General features: G+C 35.5%; 1 protein-coding gene across 5 annotated transcripts in view; it reads left to right on the forward strand.

The window, feature by feature from the left end:
• ZC3H6 (zinc finger CCCH-type containing 6) overlaps window positions 1-20,828 on the forward strand; it is a 68,369-nt gene that overhangs the window by 12,361 nt on the left and 35,180 nt on the right. For 4 of the 5 annotated variants that reach the window (XM_023618735.2, XM_070236162.1, XM_070236164.1 and 1 more), the window contains exon 2: window positions 9,535-9,715. In XM_023618735.2, the coding sequence (XP_023474503.2) occupies window positions 9,535-9,715 (181 nt within the window). Of the gene's footprint in view, window positions 1-6,526; window positions 6,667-9,534; window positions 9,716-20,828 lie in introns of those variants that run through there. The other variant, XM_070236163.1, reaches the window with a different exon arrangement.

Raw genomic sequence — 20,828 nt, forward strand, 5'->3', positions numbered from 1 at the left:
GAAGCAGAATTTGAACCCAGTGCTTACTGGTTCTAAAGCTTTTGTTCTTCTCCCCTACAGTGATGTCTTTTTAAGTAACCAGTTTTAACATGCCACAAGTTTAAAGCATTAAATAATCCTTTTAAGAAATCTTCTGTTGTTGATCATCGTTCTTGTTAACACTCTTACTTTGATTTTCAGATTCAGGTCACCTCGCTTTGTCAGAACCCTGCACCCTCATTAAATAAGAGGTTTTTTTGTTTGTTTTTGGCTTGGTTCCTCTTTAACTACAGGTGAAAATTGCTGTTCTGGCAGCCAGCTACCTCAGTAGTATTCCAGTCTCTATTCTGGGTGTTAGTGCTTAGCCCCTTTTTGTTTTAATTGAACGGTAAACCTTAGTAATAACATAGCAGTTTTCCTTTCTTCCAGCATTCCTCTTTTCTCTCCCCCTTCTGCTTTGATGTGGAGGCTCACCTAGTAGACTGTTACCTAAACTGCACTGCTCTTTATGGACTTCTCTGCAACCCTGAAATGAAACGGGAGACCCATTGTCCAGCTATGCATGATTAGATCTTTTTAACTCTCTCTGTGCTTTTAAAAATCTGTACAATAGAAAGTTTGGACTAATTTCCTTTGAGCACTTAAAAAAATATTGTTCAATAAAAAGAAAACCCCATAGCATCTCGTAATACCAAGTCCCATATTATAGGTTCAGCTGGCCTAGCCTGACAGCTACGTTTCCTGACAAACGTTAAAATAACTCCTGTGGAGTTCAAGTAACTCATATTTACTTTTGCATGTTAGAAATGCAACTTTTAGACCTTAACAGTTTCTCTGTATCATCTCTTAAAATACTAACTAAATGGTGTGTTGATGAAGTTTCTTTTTCTCAACTTTTTATTATGAAAAATTTCACACATACAAAAAATGTTGAAAGCATTTTACAGTAAACTCCCCCATATCCCATCCATGAGTTGGTGAGGTTCTTAATCTTCTTTACGTCAGCTAACACTATTAAGTAGTTTGGCTATTTGCGGATTCCTTCTAAGACCAAACACATGTGTAGCTATTACAGCAACAAGATTAAGAGCTGTGGTCCTGGCAATCAGACTGCCTGGCTTTGGACTCTAGCTCTGTCATCTGCTAGCAGAGTTAGTTAAGCTCTTTGTCCCCTTTTTTCACCTGTTTCATGGAGATGATAATAGCATTTCATAGAGTTAACATCAAGATGAAATGAACTGATCCAACATGTCTGGCAGTGTAGTAAGTGCTCAATAATTGTTAATTATTATACTAGGTTTTTTTTTTTACTACAAATTTAAATCAAGATGTTATTTTACTTCAGAATTATTGTTACTTTATCATGAACACATTAGCTAGAATTGAAGACATTTAAATAGTGAAAGAATTAGATAAATACAAAAATATAGACTAAAAGTTGCTGAGAATTATTTTTAAATAGCCGTGTATCCATAATCCTCTGAAGGCTTCGTAATTTTAAATTCAGTTTCAGGCAGTAATGTGGCCTCTATAGGGAAAACAACAGATTAACTTACTCTGTTAAAAAAAGTATAGCTAAAATGGAATCATTTGCATTTTCTGTTTGTCCATATCTAGATTTGAATGATTGCAGGACTCCTAAGACAAACTGGCACTATAGTAAATGGTGAATGACAATGCTTTTTTAAAAAAATAGCCTGTACTTTTGTTTATATTCTCTGTTGTTTTTGTTTTCTATTTTGTTGATTTCTGTCCTTATATTTATTATTTTTATTCTTTTGTTCTTTTGGATTTGCCGATTTTCAGGTTCTTTAGTTGAATATATAGCTCATTTGTTTTAGCCATTATTATTTCCTGAAAATGTATTTGAATAAGAACATAAATCTCCCTCTAAAGACTCCTTTTCTTTGTTCAGAAGGTCTTTTAATAACTTTATGGTGTACTCTATACCAAATTTTTTTTTTTTTGAGGAAGATTAGCTCTGAGCTAACATCTGCTGCCAATCCTCCTCTTTTTGCTGAGGAAGACTGGCCCTGAGGTAACATCTGTGCCAATCTTCCTCTGCTTTATATGTGGGATGCCTACCACAGTGTGGCTTGCCAAGCGGTGCCATGTCCGCACCCGGGATCCAAGCTGGTGAACCCTGGGCCGCTGAAGTGGAACGTGCAAACTTAACCGCTGCGCCACCGGGCCGGCCCCCCTCTATGTGAAAGCTTTGAGGCTGAAATGATTGGCATCATGTGCTGCTATGGTATAGAAGGTTAAAACGTTATTTATTCATATCCTTACTATTTTTAAGGAGAATCTTGACCCTATTCAAAGGAATGGCCTCAGCATAGTGAAGTGACATTTTAAAGGTATAAATCATTGGTATGTTTCTAAGATTCATGAAGGGCTGCCTGAAGGATAAGTCTATTCATTTTTGAATATTAGTAGTTTTCAACTAATTTTTTTTACCTCAACATTGTTAGAGAAAAAACGTTCCTCATCAGTGGCAGTGTCTTTGTTTAAGTGGGGAGCATCTAGTATCAGAATCTCCATATATGTTCCATTCTTCTTTCGGACTCTTGCTGGATTATTGCAGTGGCATCCTGCTTTCCATGCATCTGTTTTGTTTTCCCTCTAAATCTGTTTTTCACTCTCAAAGTTATCTTTCACAATGGAGATCTAATTACATTGTGTCCTTTCCTGGAAACACTTCAGTGCTTTCTCATTTCTCTTAGGATGAACTCCAATCATGGTCAAAGCTCTGCATGGTATAGTACTACCCATCACTCCAGCCTAATTTTGAACGAGCTTCCTCCTTTTTCTTTAGGATCCAATGACGTTGACCTTGTCTCGTTTGCTGTCTCAGTTTTTCTACACAGAAATTTTGCTCTTCCTATTTTCTCTGTCTGCCAGAGCTCCCTCCTCCACCCCTTCTCTCTCAGGCTAACTCCTTATCTCAGTTCATTCATGACTTCCTCAGGGAAAGCCTTCCAGACTTCCCCTTATTGTGTGCACTCATACCACTGTTTACTTCCTTTAAATAAATACTTGTATGGTTGTTATTTTATATTTATTTCTTTGACCGTTTGATTGATGTCTTTCACCCCCACCTCTAGATTGAAAACTTCGTGAGAGAAGAAACCATGTCTCTTTCTTGTTTACCTTTGTATCCCCACTTCTTAGAAGGTGGTGAATAAATGTATTTAAATGAATGAATGGCTTTTTTGTTTGTTTGTTTGTTTGTTTGGGAGGACTAACTTTGGATATACATAGTGTTTTTGAGAATCACTGCTTTAGATGTTGTAGATTTTGTCCCTGGATTAAATCAGAACATTAGACATTTGTTACTTTGTTACAATTTTATTTTGCCTTACTTGACAATGTTACTTTGTTTCCTCATGTAATCTTTCTCCTGGATTTTGGCAGCATGCCCTTGGTTCAAATTGGAGTATGCTGTAAGTGATAAACTCTTGTATTGGTTGTGTGGACACTCTTGAGAGTAGTGTTCATTGTATCAAGTACTGTGCATTGTATCAAATAATATTGTCTTTATAAGAACTAAGAGGAGAAATTTCTCTCTGATCTCACTCCCTGAAAAAATTGTGCTTCTCCTGAGCACCTGGTCTGTTTTTGTCTTGGAAGCACTGTTGTTTTATACCTAATCTTTTTTTCCTGAAGCTGAGAGCCAAATTTGCAGCTCGCATTTGAAAATTAGGGGTTTCTGGCACACCCCTGTGTAAACTAATCTCAGTCGTAGCTTCATATTAATCTTTAGAATTTTAACTGTGATTTATGTATGTATTTTACAGTTTGTTCAACCAAAGTCTCTGTAAATAGCTTTCAAGGAATAATAAAACTCCACTAGAGTTTGGATTTTTTCCCTTTTCTTTTAAAGCTAATTTAATCTCCTTGCTGGGTATGAAACAAGTTCAGTTTATCCCTCTACCCTGAAAAAGGGAGGGATAAAGAGGAAAATAAGTTTATTACACATTGGGAGGAATTCTAGGTATTACGTTCTGATTGGGTCATTTGGGAACTGGAAATTTTTTCTTTTGATTTTTTTCTGCTTATGTCACAAAAGCACAGGCATTGCTTTATAAAGAGGTCTGAGGTGGAAAATGGAAGTATCTGTTAGGCTTGGGGATATACAGTTAGCCCTTTGTATGCATATGCTTGGAACTTGGCAGCATTTTATTTTAATAGCCCCTCCTACTCTGTGGGTTATGATTGTTGTGGGAGTTCTGATTAAAGGCCTTGGTATTTAGCCTGACTGGATATCAGAGTCACTTTGTTTTCCTTCTGTTGCAAAATAAATTTTTGTACCATCTGATGAAATAAGAGTTGTGCAGTACCATATATAACTCCAGAGACCAGGCATTAGAAGACTGTGGGACAAGTGAGGTTAGCCAAGACCATCATAAGGAGAGATTAGAAGGCACTGTGGAGTGATGACCAAAGATTCCCTCACTTTGACTGGGAGATCAGATCTTAAGATTCTTTCTGAGACCACCTTTGATAGCCCAGTTGTCTTTTCTTTTGGTTTGAATGTAAGTTGGTCAGCTTTCCCTGTGGTATTACTCCATGGGCAGCAGGAAGTGTTAGCAGTATTTCATATTTTTTTCTTGGCTTGCCAGCAAGAAATCTAGGGCTGTGCTGTTATCCACAACCACTTGGATCAACGACTTTAGCTTGCTGTACGTCTAGAGCTTTACAGTATTATTTGTCTTTATTTGTCTCTTTAGTCAATGTTAATAACACATCTTTGATAGATTTTTCAAGTTATATGACCCCCATAGTTGAAACCAGAGCCCTAATGATTCTAGCATTAAAGGGAGTATGTGTTTTCTCTCCAGGGAGATGTATGTCCCTTCAGACACTCCCAGAGAAGATGGTCTCCTGAAGAAGATGGGAAGGAAATATCAAAAATTGTCTAATTATTACATTGTTACATATAGTTATCTGTATATGCAAGCTAATTTTTCCCCCCCTGAGGAAGATTGGCCCTGAGCTAACATCTGTGCCAGTCTTCCTCTATTTTGTGTGGAGAACGATGCCTCAGCACAGCTTGTTGAGTGGTGCATAGGTCCGCGCCCAGGATCTGAACCCACAAACCCCAGCCCACCAAAGCGGAGCGTGTGTACTTAACCACTCCGCCACTGGGCTGGCCCTGCAAGTTAGGTTTTGATGAGGCAAATATTAGTACACATATTATTGGTTCAGGAAGTAAAGATTAGTCGGGCCACATAAAGTTGTAAAAACAAAGGAAGAATTACTTGTAAGAAAAGTGAGTAAGAAGTTATCTGGGGTACAGATAACTTACATAGTTAAACAAAACTTGCAACAATTGTCATAGGACTATGGAGGATGTTAGGCTAATTAAAATGTATAATTTTGCCCATGTATTTGTACCAAGTCCCATTCCTGAAGGAATTTGTATTTGGGTTGAGGTTTTACAAATTCTAAGATAGGCTTGAGGAATAAAGACAAACCAAGTAAAAGCTGTTGTAGCCGTAGATAGTCAAAGGGATAAGCTGAGTTTCTGCAAGCCTAATACATTCCAGAGGGTATGAGAAGGTATTGGATAAAGGATAAGGATAAAAGTGCTTTGAAGGCTACGGATATTCAGATTTTACCACTGGTAATTTGTGAAGAGAAACTTTATCTGAAACAAAATAAGCTATCTAGGATCTAAGTGTTCAAGGTCCAGTTATAGGATAAATATAAAATCACAAAAACTCATGTCAGGTAGCTCTTTCATGGCCCGAGTGTTACTAGACACAATTTTCCTTGAGGGGGAATATCTAGTTGGGAGGTGTAAGGTAGGGAGTTAGGCCAGGGCTTAATCAAGAGGACCATACCTAAACTGTGTAGGTTGAGGAAAAAGATCAGAGTAGGCATGGGCAAAGCCTAGACCCAAATGAGTTTTCTGTCAAGCATGCTGACAGATTCAGCTAGGCAGGAAATGCAAAATCAGCATGGTGTCAGCTCCTCGTGTCCCTTGTCCCTCTGGATAACACTCAAATCAGAGGCCAGATGATCATAGGCAGCATGAGTTACCGGTAGGGCACTCTGTTGCTAAGGAACAGTTGCCATACTAGGAGAGTGTAGGGTGGTGGGTGAGAAATAGCCTCGTAGCGGTACCTCCCAAGACTGCCTATGTTTGCATATTCTGGAGGATCACAGGGCATTTTGCCAAGGCTTACATCAGCCTGTGGTTGAGCCTTGCCGGTGGGCTTGTGTGGAGACATGCAAGGTTGCCAGGGCACCAGTACAGAGCTGTTCCCCTACGTTATCATCCATGGTAAGGAAGAAATGATGAGGGGAATTTGAGCAAAACCATGAAAATAAAAGTATTACAAGCAGTAGTTTCAAGTGTCTAGGAATGTGGTGTTCTGTTGGTGTTAGGATAAGCAGCCTACTTCTATAAAGTCTGCTGCTTGACTATGAAGAGATCCTGGACATCCTGACACAGTCGCTTGGTACATTCCAAAAAATGTCTTTTTCGTGGTGATCATACCAGCTTATCCTGGGAAGTTTGTATTCATGAGTAAGGTCTTGGTGATATCATCCATCGAGAATACTTGTATAGTCTTTTATTGAGGCTTTTGTGTTTCTTCCAGAAGACTCAGTTTCTGATCTGTAGCTTGTAACAGGAGCCTTTAGGCAAGTGTAAAGAAAAAGCAGAAACTACCTGTGGAGGTAAGACTGAATGGTTCAGGTTTACTTTAATAGCCAACAATATCAGAATGGAGAAAAGTAGAATCCTCTGTTGAGGCATATCAACTTAGAAGGATTTAGTGAATAATTACCTCAGAATAAGAGCGTATCATGGACAGTGAGGGCATTGACTAATTTCAGTCTTTAATTTATACCATAGTATATTATGATTTTCTCCAGTTGTTTCCATTTAGATATTTAAATCTAGAAATAAAATATTTTAAAGTTTATTTTATTATTCTTTTAAATAACAGCCTTATTGAGATAAAATTCACCCATTTAAAGGATACAATTCACTGGTTTTATGATAGTCACAGAGTTGCACAACCATTACCACTATTTAATTTTAGAACATTTTCATCAATCCAAAATGGTAGCCCATACTCATTGATGATCACTCTCCATTCCTCCCTCTAAAAAATTTTTATGCTTTAAGGAGCTCAAGTTGGAGGAGAGGTGGTAAAAGAAAGGATGAATGCCCATAGGTTTTGTTGTTGCTGTTTGCATTTTAAATTTTATTATGGTATATGGACAGTAAAGTGCACAATTCTTAAATGTACAACTTGATGAATTTCTACATATATATATATATATATATGGTAATCACTATGAAGATCAATATACAGAGTATTTCAACACAATAGAAGTCTCCTTAGTATCCCTTTTTTGTCAGTTACAACCCTCCAAGAGGTGATCATTATTCTGACTTGTATTATGATTAGTTTTGCCTGTTCTTGAAGTGCATACAAATGGAATCAAACAATAGTCTCTTGTCTCTGGCTTCTTTTGCTCGTAATTATGCCCATAAGATTCATCCAAATTGTGTGGAGCAGTAGAATTTTTTTTTTTTTTGGCTTTGTGTTATTCCATTAGATCTGTAAAGCAGAATTGTCAATTCACCTATCAATGGAGATTTGCGTTGTTTACAGTTTTTTACTATTATGACTAAAGCTGCTAACAACATTCGTATGCTTTTCTTTTGGTGAATCTATGCACTCATTTTTCTTGGGCCATGAGGTTTTATAGTATTATAAAAATTTAGAACTTTTTTATTAAGATAGTCAATGCCAAGCCTGCCCCACAAGAAATTTTCAAGTTGGCCTAAATGGATATATACCACATTGATTTTATAATAGAAACCAGGGGAAAATAACATTGACTTTATAGCCAGTTTAGGGTGGTATTCATGTGTCTGTTCACATCAACGGGTATCGATATTATACATTCAATCATAGTTAACAGCAGGGCACCATGCTAGAGGTTAGAGATACAACTGTGAAAGACAGCCATATATGCTGCTTTCACCAACCAATAAAGAAGTTATTTGAAAATAATATAGAGTGCAGTGATAAAGAAATGAGAATTATCAGGGAAGTGCTCAGGATGGACGATCTCACCTAAATCTGGATAGTTAGTGGAGGCCTCTTGGAGGAAGTGACATCTAAACTGGGTCCTAAAGATCAAATTCAGTTTAGCCGAGTGAAGGAGGTGAGAGAGTGGGTGTTTAGAGGAGCAAGGCAATGAGTTTTTAAGGCAGCGTTTTAGGCTTGGAGATTTGAGAAATTGAAAGTAGCTGGGTAAGCAGGGACTCAATTACAAAGGACCTCTTGGCAATATCAAAGAGTTCTGACATCATCATCAGGTAGAAGGGAATCATTGATACCATTTTTTTGTTATGGAAAACTTCAAACACATATAAAGAGAATAGTAGAATGAATCCTCATATACACATCCCACAGTTTGAGCAATACAAACTGATGACCAGTCTTGTTGAGACTACTACTTACTTTGGCAGTGGATTGTTTTGAAGCAAATTTGAGACGTCATATCATCACTGAAGATTTTTAGCAGGAGTGACACTATCTGTTTTGAATTTTGGAAATCACACATTCCTAGTAGTTTTAAAGTATCTTAAAAATGCACACACCATAGTTTGAGTGTTTCTCATTTGCTTCCAATCATACAAAGACATTTGTCTTTCTGCACCACCTTGTGCTATTTGTAAGTAGTTTGCATTTTTTCAAACTTTATGGAAGCTTGATTAAATATTAAAATTATTTTATGTATTTATCTTCTCTTGTAGATCAGTTGGTGAATTTTCATTTAAAAATACTATTAAGCATTTTGGCTTCTATAAGTATAAAAATGTCAAATCAATATAAAGGTTTGTTTCTAGGATTCAGCCTCCATAATAGCAAAGATACTAGTTTAGAAAGTGGAATTAGTTTATGGTTTTACTATAAATATTTTTCACAGATTCAAGTTGAGGAATTTACTATCCTGCTTTTGTAGCTCAGGTTTTATTACTTGTCTACATATTGAAATTTCTTTTCTTACTGAAGTTTACTTTGATGATAAGAATTAATATAGAGTGCTTTTATTTTAAAGCTATTTATAACTGTTTATGGGCCATTAAGTTAAAAATTCCTTCCTATAGTTAGAATGTTTGTTTCCTAAAGTGTGTCAGTTTAACTTTTTTTAAAGGTAGTGTAGTAGATGGTGACTATTGCAGTACTTTGGGATGGCACTGCATTCATACATTTGTTCATTTATTTGGTGAGAGTCAGTGATCTTAATCTAAATCAGATGTTGGCAGACTTTGGCTGCTGAGATAGTTTTTACATTTTGAAGGATTGTTGAAAAAAGAATAATTTGCAACAGAAATCATATGTCGTCATTAAATGTAAAATATTTACTATCCGGGCCTTTACAGAAAAAGTTTGTCAACCCCTGATCTAAATGAATATAACTTAAATTCTTGGCATGTGCTTTTTTTCTTTTGGAAATGTTTCTATAAGATTCATTTTAGAATTGACATTTGAAAATTAAAATTTTCATTGTCTTCTACAGAGAAGATGGTGAATTAGAAGATGGTGAAATAGATGATGCAGCATTTGAAGAAACACAAGAACAGGAAGCAAAAGAGGATGAAAAGCAGAAAAATGAGAAAGCCTACAGAAAATCAAGGAAGAAACACAAGAAAGAAAGAGAGAAGAAAAAATCCAAAAGGAGAAAACGTGAGAAACATAAGGTTAGTTAGAATCTACTTTTTATTCTTTTGGTAAATTTTTATGAAATATAAAATAATGAAAATTAGTATAAATCATTGCCTATTTTCTTATAAAACATATGGATTAGATGTTTTTATTTATGTGATTAATAAAGATTATATGAATTATCTTAAAGATTTAAAAAATAAGGTAACTTAATGCAAATTAAAATAAATGTTTGTAATTGATGGAAGATTGTATGCAAGGATGCTACAAACTTAAGGAAAGAAAGTTTCATTCTCTACAGATATGGATTGGCAGTATTGTCATTGTCTATCCATTCATTTATTTACTCATTTATATGTATTATGATGTGCTTGCTGTGGAAGTCTCTGTGCTAATTGCTAGGGGTTATACTAATGAGTGAAATAGTCTCTGCTCCTACAGAGATTACATTGAAATGGGAAGGAGAGAGGCAATACACAAATGAAAAACAAGTGCTATTAAGAAAACGTTAGGATGCTGGATAGAGAATAATGTGGTTTGGCGTGGGGAAGAAGGGAAACATGCTGACTGAGAACTCAGGGAAAAGCTGGCAACAGTGGTGGGGTAGTTTTTGAAACTCCCTGAATATCCCCCATAAAAACAGAGTAATTCGCATAGCGAAACTAAAAACTCATTGGCAACATCTGCAAAAAGATGAAGTAATAAGTTATCCCCACAAATGTCAAAAATACAAATGGATAAGGTGAAACCACAGATAGCAAAAAAACCAGTGTAGGATCAGCAACTGCGCATAATGAAGCAGAGGGAAGGTAAAGGAACTTCCAGAAAATAAATTGCCAACAGGTATGCTTCTCAACTGGAAGAGTCCCCACTCAACATAGAAAAGTCTGTGAAACAAAATGAGAACAACAACAGAAATTGGGAGGGGGCTTTACTATTCCAATTCACATGTGTGTAAAACTGGATGGTGTTGGAATGTTTGGGCCTGTTGAACTCCTAATGCAATCCACCCAGATCTCTTTTCTCAAAGTCCTACACTGAGGAGATAACTCCTGGGAGTAGGATCTAAATTGAGAGGACAATCATACTAGGGCCAAGGAAAGAAATGATCAGATAAAATGGGGGAAGAGCCCAGGGGTGGGATATCTCAGAAGATATGTAACCGTATTTTTTAATACTTCATGCTAACAACAGCAGAAGTAACCCTAGAGAAATAAAGCTAGGAAAGCTGTCCTGGCCCCTGCCCCCTTTTATACACGAGCAACAAGATAGGGCATGATTACATTTTATGTAAGTTATTATTATAAAAAAAGAGAATAATATTCTTTCAGAGAAGAAAGAATACCCACAAAACATATGAAAAACTTAACCTAATATTTCAAAATGATAAAAAAAATTAAGAAAACAATATAAGCTATGATCAAACAGCATAAATAATATTTGGGGGGAAAATCCTTTGGTCATCTAGGCATAAAGACCAAGTCCCTTATTAAGAAAAGAAAATCAGATATAAAAAATTTTGATACCAACATTTTATGCCAGAAGATAATGGAATAACATATTTGAATAAGGTGTGAGCCAAGGATTTTATATCCAGCTAAATACTGACCTTCAAATATAAAGTCCTCAGAAAAACTGTATATAATAGAATTGAGGAAATATTGTTATTATGAGCCTTCCTATAGAATCTACTAGAGAACAAATTCAGATAATCAAAATGACTAGGTGAGAGAGTGAGTGTGACCTACATAAACGAAAATATTTACTTGTAAAACTAAGGCTAAATGATGGACATAAGAGGAGCAGTGTATTATGTATCTCAACATTACAACTATTAAAAAATGTCAGGAAAAGAAGAGTATAAGGTAAGCAGGATAAGCTTACTGATTGTCTTATAGTTATTAACTGTAACTATAGAATAAAAGGATATTACTTCAACTTATTATCCTAGGAATGAATGAGAGAAAGTAGAAGAGGTTATTGCCTAATTTCAATATTGATCCTATTAGTAGACAAATAGTATGCAAAGAAAGCACAGGGACTAAGGTTAAGAAAAAGGCAGTATGAAAGAAATAGTTGAAACAAAAATACAAACCTTTCTAAATACCAAAAGGTATACCCCCCAACAATGCAAAATCCGACTCTCAGCTATGTACCAGAGAAAGATTTAAAAAATGGGTGAAGCTATACCAGCCAAACACAAAGAAAGAGAAGGCAGGAGTCATAATGTTGATATCTGAAAAAGTCAAATTTGAGTCAAAGAGGCATTGAAAGAAGCGAAGGGTATTTTATAATGTTGAAGTTATAATTCACAGTGACGATATGAGTTATTAATATTTTTTATCCCCTAAAACAGCAATTTTCATAAAGCAAGAACTATAAGAGCTGCGAGAAGAAATAAACAGGAGTACACTAATAACAGGAGATACACAGTCTTTTAACCCAAAGAGATTGATGAAGTGGATGTAAAGGTGGTCAGGATATTAAAGAGATATTATAAATATATAGTAAATTCTGAATCCTGAGAACACATCCTCCTCTCAAGTATACTTGGAATATTCATAAAACTGACCATATCTTAGCCTACAAAGAAAATTCCAGTTAATTCGATAGAGTAGAAATAGAACAAAGAGAAATCTGAAACCACAATGCAATAAAACTAGACGTTAATAACAGTCAAAAACCAAAAATGCCTTTCTGTTTTATAATTCAAGTACTTGCTACAAAGAGCCTGTGGAACACAGGGGAAACAGATTATAACTGCAGAATTTCATGAAAATAATTATAAAATATCTATGGAATATAGCTAAAGCAATTATCAGAAGAAAAATTATAGTATTAAAAGGTACAAAAATAGCAAAGCAAAACAAAAGAAATAAAAAGGAAGGACTTACAGTTCTAAGCAGAACTTAAATTAGAATGAAAAAAACAGTGGTTATTAAAAAAGATCAACAACATATATAAATCATTGGCCAAACGAATCAAGAAACAAAGGGAAAAATAAAAGTAAAATTAGATGTGTTGAGGCTAAGAACTTTCAAAACCATCAAGTACTGGCTTTTTTTCAACAGCGCTTCCTTTAATTTATCTTATCTTCTCTCACAGATGTATACTTTGAACATTGTGCTTGAAAATCATAACTAGATCACATAGTTCAGTAGATACATTTTACACTTTCAATGTTACTGAATGTAACAGTGTTGCTAAATTTTCTGCGACTGTATAAGAAGGATCTCCCCTCTTCCAGTTTTGATAAGATATCTCTTACTTTCCTTTAAGTTGCCTCAGAGTCCAGAATTTTGCTAACCATCATGCAAGGCAATTTAAGCTTTTGCTAATGCTCTCTTTAAAGTTCTTCCAGTTTCCATTCACTGCCTGGTTCCAAAACCACTGCTACCTGTTAGATACTTGTTATGGCAGCACAGCATTTCCAGACACCAAAATCCGTATTAGTTAACTATTGCTTCATAACGTATTACCCCAAACTTAGAAGCTTAAAACAACAAAAATTTCTCTCTCAGTTTCTGTGGTTCAGGAATCTGGGTGCAGCTTAACTAGGTGATTCTGGCTTAGCATTTTTCATGAGGTTGCAGTCATCTCAAGGCTCGACTGAGGCAGGATCCTCTTGCAGGTTCACTCATGTGGCTCTTGGCAGGCCACAGTTCCTCACTATGTGGACCTCTCTACAGGCTGCCTCGGTGTCCTCATGATGTCAGCTGGCTTCCTCCAAAGCATGTGAACCAAGAGTAAGAGGAAGGAAGAGAAAGCACCCAAGATGAAAGCTACAGTCTTTTGTATAACTAATCTCAGAAGTGATAGTACCATCACTTCTGACATATTCTATTTGGTAGAAACAAGTTACTAAGTCTAGCCCACACTCAAGAGGAGAGGAAATAATCTCTTCTTGCAGGAAGGAGTAATAAAGAATCTGTGGACTTATCTTTAATACCACCGTCCAAGAATAGATTGGAAAACCTGAAAAGAAAGGATATATGGAGTGACCCTAAAATATTACAGTAGAGTAAAGCCTCTGTTATTAAAGCAGTGTGATATTGGTGCATGGAAAAATAGACCAATGGAGCAGAAAAGAAAACTCAGAAATAGAGTGAATGCATGTGGAAATTGGTATGTGATATAGGAGCATCTCAAACCAGTGTGAAAAGGTGAACTTTTTAATAAGCGTAGTTGAGGGAATTGGGTAGTGCTATGGACATAACAGAGGATTCATTTCTTACATTGGATAAATTCCAGATAGGTCAAAGATTTAAATGTAAAAAAATGAAACTTATACAAGTATTAGAGTAAAGCATGAGTGAAGTACTCTTTTACCTGAGAGTGGAGAAATCTTCTTAACTATGATTCAGGGCCTGAGAACAGTAAGGAATCAGTAAACTTCTCTATGTGAAAAGCATAAAAGGAAAAAGGACATTTACTGTGTCCTTTGAATTGAGAATCTCTACTCCCCCTCTGCCCCTCACTCCAGGACCTGCAGTCCAACAGAACTTCAGAGTTTTGGGGCCAAGAAGCACAAATTCCCCACTGGGAGTATGAGAAGATTCATTTCTACTGAACCCACAAATTTTAGCTTTGGTTCAAAGTATACACCATATTTCTTTGATTTTGCATGAAAAACCAATTCTTGCATTAGAAAGTAAGTAAAACAACTGTTAATGAAGAGGGTACATTCTAGCATCCATTTTGCTGAAAATTTTTAACTACAGTTAGAAATATAACAGGATGTTGTACCAGTTCAGTGTACTTTGTTTTTGCTTTCAACCTAGGGCTCTTTCCTATTGGCTGCTCCTAGAGGAGTTTTTTCTTCCGTCCATTCTAGGCTAGAAGGTTATACAAGCTCAGGTAGGAAGGCTGAGATCAATGCCTTCCTCCTGAGATGCTGCAACTAGTCCTCACACCCCTTTGCCCTCAGGTTAACTTTATTAAACTGTCTCTCTAACGTTTGTTAATTTATTTGTCTGTAAACTCTTCAACTAGCCTGAACTGATCAGATAATACATAAGAATTTATTGGCTAATGTTATGATAAATACTTAGATTAAAGAAGAGGAAAAATATATAATCCTGTCTATGAAGAGCTTTGATTTTATTTGGTGAGATTATAACCATAACCATAAAACATAACAATAAATGGTCAGTGGTTGATGGTCAGTCATAACGATAAATAATTATCAAATAAAATAGTATGTAATAAAATGCTAACGTGTAGTATAAAGTTAGCCATTTTGCAATGTGCTAATTGTACAGTTCAGATAATATATGTAAAATATAATGATAAAAGGGGGAGAATAATAGGATTAGAGTTGATGTAAAAGAATAGGATGAGGAAAGGAGAAAATACTTCCAGTGGTGGGAAATATCATGAACAGAGGCTGCAGGAGTGTTTCATGTATGAAAGAGACCTCACTGAGATTAGCTAGATTTAGACGTGTTCTCATTGTAAAGGAGGCAGAACTAACGGTGAGGTAAGCCAATTTTGGGGAGGTCTTGAAAGTAACACAGAGTTGCTTAATATTTTTTTTTTTTTTGGATTGGCTACCTGAGCTAACATCTGTTGCTAGTCTTCTTTTTGTCTTCTCCCAAAAGCCCCCCCGAGTACGTAGTTGTATATTCTGGTTGTAGGTCCTTCTGGCTCTGCTATATGGGACGCCACCTCAGCATGGCTTGATAAGCAGTGCTAGGTTTGCACCCAGCATCCAAACCAGTGAAACCCTGGGCTGCCAAAGTGGAGTGTGCGAACTTAACCATTCCAGCCACAGGGCTGGCCCCCAGAGTTGCTTAATATTGATGTGCTGATCTGAAGAAAACATTTTAGATGATATAAGGCATGTTTACATGATAAGTGTCATTTTAGGGTGGTTAACCAGCAGAAGCGTCAGGGTGCCGGGTGGACTGGATGTTTTGAGGGATGTGAGGGAGACAGTCCAGGAGACAGTTTTGTTTGTTTGTTCAAATTGGCCATGGAAGTACATTTGTGTACTATTTGTTCATGATTACTGAGGTAACATGAAGTTAATTATTTAAAAATTCAATTTTGACAGAAATAGATAAAAAGAGAAGGCCCTTGTAATCTCACTCCCCAGAAATAACAGTTGGTATGTAGTCTTCCAGATATTATTCTCATGCATGTGCTAACATATAATGTTGTTATTTCTACTATATAATCTTTGTTTTAGACAGATTGTATTGGAATTTGTTTGTTATTTTGCAGGATGAGAGGCTGACCCAAGTTTATGGTAGGAAGAATGGTGAGAAATAGATAAATCTAAGAAATTCCATAGCAGAAATTGATGAAACAGAGAGGAGTGAAAGGAAGGAATCAAAGATGACTCTCACATTTTTAGCTAAGGAGTATGGTGCTGTTATTATTAATAGATAAATGTCAGAAAGTAGGTAGTATTTGTAGAAAAAGTGATAACGTATTTTAATTTAGATATGGTGAGTTTGAGGCAAAATGAAATTCCCAGAGGGAATTCTACTGAATGAACTGGAAATACAAGGAGAGTTTCCATTCAAAATGTATTCTTGGGGGTAATTTTTGAAAAGTCCGTGAGAACCGAAGCTTTGAGAGAGAGTGCTTAAGGGAATGTGTGAAGAGAACAGAGCTTTTGGGATGCTTAGGGCAAAGCAGTATAAAGTGAAGTAGGAGAGACCTCAGAACTATGGGAAGCCTTTTCCACTTTGTAAACATCCCAGATAGCATTCAGCGTGTCTCTCAAAAATATTCGATGAATATCTGCTTTGTGATTGAGGAAGACAGAAAAAATTTCAAGAGTCTTTGAATATGGTCTTCAAAATAATTGTTTTTTTTTTTCACGGTAGAAGCTGTATACTTCAAGAAAAGCAGAAAATTCAAAGATATAAAAAGAAAAAGAAGCGACCTAAAATTAAACTAAGTAGACTAACTGCTGTTAACATTTTGGTGTATTTCCTTCAAGTCTTTCTTTTCTGTGATTTTTTTCTTAATATTGGAGAAATAGTGTTTAATTGATTTTATATTTTACATTTTCACTTAATGTGACAGGTAAACATTTTGTTATGTTACTATAAAATCTTCCAAAATAACATTTTAATTGATTGCTATGTACTATAATAAATCATTCTCTTAGTGTTGAACATGGAGGCCGTTTGCAGTAAATCTTGAAGGACAGATAGGAGTTAACTAGTTGGCCAAAGAGATACAGAGAATATAAAAGCACGTAAGTGTGGAAAGGATGGCCTGTTTGGAGGAAGACACTGAAGTCCCTAAATTCTGTCACTATTTGAATATTTAAGGGGGTCACTCAGTGGCTTTCCTGTTAATTAGTTCCTGAACTATGGTTTTTGGCATCTTTACTCCTGATGATGTGATGTTGTTTAACAGTTCTATAGAAAACATAATAATTTAGACTTGAACTTTAGTACTTATCAACCAAGTGTATTGGAGGAAATAATCCACCAATGTGTTATAGGTAAAATAACAAAAATTAAAGGAATACTTTCAAACACTGAACAGATATCAAACAATACCAAAAAAAAAGGGAGGAAAAAAAAGAAACACAAAAATTCTGAAATAAAAAAATATACCATCCTTTTCACTTAAAATTTTGATAACTTTAAATTACCTTCTATTATTTCAAGCTATTTTTAGTATAGTTCAATTTGCTAATTTCAGGTTAATAATTACTCCTTTTTTTATTGAGGTCATAATAGTTTATGATATTAGGAAATTTCAGTTGTACATTACTATTTGTCAGTCACCATATATAAGTGCCTCATAATTTACCCCTTATGCTCACCCCTCAATCTTCTTCCCCACTGGTAACCACTAATGTGTTCTCTTTGTCCATGTGTTTGTTTATCTACCATGTATGAGTGAAATTAACACTATGTTTGTCTTTCTCTGTCTGGCTTATTTTGCTTAACATAATATCCTCAAGCCCCATCCATGTTGCAAATGGGACGATTTGGTCTTTTTTATGGCTGAGTAGTATTCCATTGTATATATATACCACAGCTTCTTTATCATTAGTCAGTTGATGGGCACTTGGTTTGCTTCCACATCTTGGCTTTTGTGAATAATGCTGCAGTGAACATAGGAGTGCATAAGACTCTTTGAATTGTTGATTTCAAGTTCTTTGGATAAGTACGCAATAGTGGGATAGCTGGGTTGTATGGTATTTCTATTTTTAATTTTTTGAGAACTCTCCATACTGTTTTCCATAGTGGCTACACCAGTTTGCATTCCCACTAGCAATGTCTGAGGGTTCCCTTTTCTCCACATCCTCTCCAACATTTGTTATTTTTTGTCTTGGTAATTATAGCCATTCTAACATGTGGTAGGTGATGTCTCATTGTAATTTTGATTTGCATTTCCCTGATGATTAGTGATGTTGAACATCTTTTCATGTGCCTGTTGGCCATCTGTATATCTTTGGAAAAGTATTTGTTCATATCCTCAGCCCATTTTTTGATCAAGTTGTGCATTTTTTTGTTGTTGAGTTATATGAGTTCTTTATATATTTTGGAGTTTAACCTCTGTTGGATATATGATTTGCAAATATTTTCTGCCAGTTGTCTTTTTGTTTTGTTCCTAATTTCCTTTGCCTTGCAGAAGCTCATTAGTCTGATGTAGTCCTATGTGTTTATTTTTTTCTTTTGTTTCCCTTACCTGAGAAGATGTGGTATTCGAAAAGATGCTGCAAGGACTGATGTCAAAGAGTCTACTGCCTGTATTTTCTTCTAAGAGTTTTATGGTTTCACATCTTACCTTCAAGTCTTGAATCCATTTTGAGTTAATTTTTGTCTATGGCAAAAGATAATGATCTACTTTCATTCTTTTGCATGTGGCTGTCCATTTTTCCCAACACCATTTATTGAAGGGTCTTTCTTTCTACATTGTATCTTCTTGGCTCCCTTGTTGAAGATTAGCTGTCCATAGATGTGTGGTTTTATTTTTGGGCTTTCAATTCTCTTCCATTGATCTGTGTGTCTGTTTTTGTACTAGTACCACGCTGTTCTGATTACTATAGCTTTGTAGTATATTTTAAAGTCAGGGATTGTGATGCCTCCAGCTTTGTTCTTTTTTCTCAGGATTGCTTTAGCTATTTGGGGTCTTTTGTTGCTCCATATGGATTTTAGGATTCTTTGTTCTATTTCCATGAAAGATGTCATTGGGATTCTGAGTGGGATTGCATTGAATCTGTAGATTGTTTTAGGTAATATGGACATTTTAACTATGTTTATTCTTCCAATCCACATTCATGGAATATCTTTCCATTTATTTATGTCATCATCAGTTTCTTTCAATAATGTCTTATAGTTTTTCATTGTATGGATCTTTCACCTCCTTGGCTAAATTTATTCCTAGATATTTTATTCTTTTTGTTGCAATTGTAAATGGGATTGTATTCTTGAGTTCTCTTTCTGTTAGTTCATGATTAAAGTATACAAATCCAACTGATTTTTGTAAGTTGCTTTTGTGCTCTGCAACTTTGCTGTAGTTGTTGATTATTTCTAATAGTTTTTCAAGGCATTCTTTAGGGTTTTCTCTATATAGGATCATGTCATCTTCAAACTGTGAGAGTTTCACTTCTTCCTTGCCAATTAGGGTGCCTTTTATTTCTTTTTCTGGCCTAATTGCTCTGGCCAAAACCTCCAGTACTATGACTAATAAAAGTGGTGTGAGTGGGCACTGTTGTCTTGTTCCTGTTCTCAGAGGGATGGCTTTCAGTTTTTCCCCATTGAGTATGATGTTGGCTGTGGGGTTGTCACATATGGGCTTTATTATGTTGAGGTAATTTCCTTCTATCCCCATTTTGTTGAGAATTTTTATTATAAATGGATGTTAGATCTTGTCACATGCTTTCTCTGCATCTCTTGAGATGATCATGTGATTTTTATTCCTCATTTTGTTAATGTGATGTATCACAGTGGTTGATTTGCAGATGTTGAACCATCTCTGTGTTGCTGGTATAAATTCCACTTGATCATGGTGTATGTTCCTTTTAATGTATTAGTGTATTTAGTTTGTCAATATTTTGTTGAGGATTTTTGCGTCTACATTCATCAGTGATATTAGCCTGTAATTTTCCTTCTTTGTGTTGTCTTTGGCTTTCGGATCAGGGTGATTTTGGCCTCATAGAATGAGTTTGGCAGTGTTTTGTCATCTTCAATTGTTTGGAATAATTTGAGAAGTAGAGGCATTAAATCTTCTTTGAATGTTTGGTAGAATTCTCCAGAGAAGTCATCTGGTCCTGCACTTCTATTTTTTGGGAAGTTTTTGATTACTGCTTCTATCTCTTTACTTGTGATTGGTCTCTTCAGATTCTCTATTTCTTCTTGATTCAGTTTTGAGAGGTTTTGAGAGTCTAAGAATTTATCCATTTCTTCTAGATTGTCCAATTTGTTGGCATATAGTTTTTCATAGTATTCTATTGTAATCCTTTGTTTTTCTGTGGTATCTATTGTAATTTCTCTTCTTTCATTTCTAGTTTTATTTGTTTGAGCCCTCTTTCTTCTTAGTGAGTCTGGCTAAGGGTTTGTCAATTTTGTTTATTTTCCCAAAGAACCAGTTCTTTATATTGATCCTTTCTACTGTTTTTTTTTTTTTTTCAATTTCATTTATTTCTGCTCTTATTATTTGTTTTGCTGACTTTGGGCTTTGTTTGTTCTTCTTTTTCTAGTTCTGTTAGGTGACATTTAAGATTGCGTATTTGAGATTTTTCTTGCTTGTTAAGGTGGGTGTGAATTACTATGAATTTCCCTCTTAGGACTGCTTTTGCTGCATCCCATATGAGTTGGTATGGTGTATTTTCATTTTCATTTGTCTGTAGATATTTTCTGATTTCTCCTTTAATTTCTTCAGTGATCCATTTGTTCAGTAGCATGTTGTTAAGTCTCCACATATTTGTCACTTTGCCAGCTTTTTTCTTGTAGTTGATTTCTAGTTTCATAGCATTATGGTTGGAAAAGATGCTTGATATGATTTCAGTCTTCTTAAATTTACTGAGGCTTGCCTTGTTTCGTAACATATGGTCTATCTTTGAGAATGTTCCTTGTACACCTGAGAAGAATGTGTATTCTGCTGATTTTGGATGGGGCGTTCTATATGTATTTGTTAAGTCCATCTGGTCTAGTTTTTCATTTAGTTCCA

This window comes from Equus caballus, chromosome 15 (genome assembly GCF_041296265.1).
Source record: "Equus caballus isolate H_3958 breed thoroughbred chromosome 15, TB-T2T, whole genome shotgun sequence".
Lineage (NCBI taxonomy): Eukaryota > Metazoa > Chordata > Mammalia > Perissodactyla > Equidae > Equus > Equus caballus.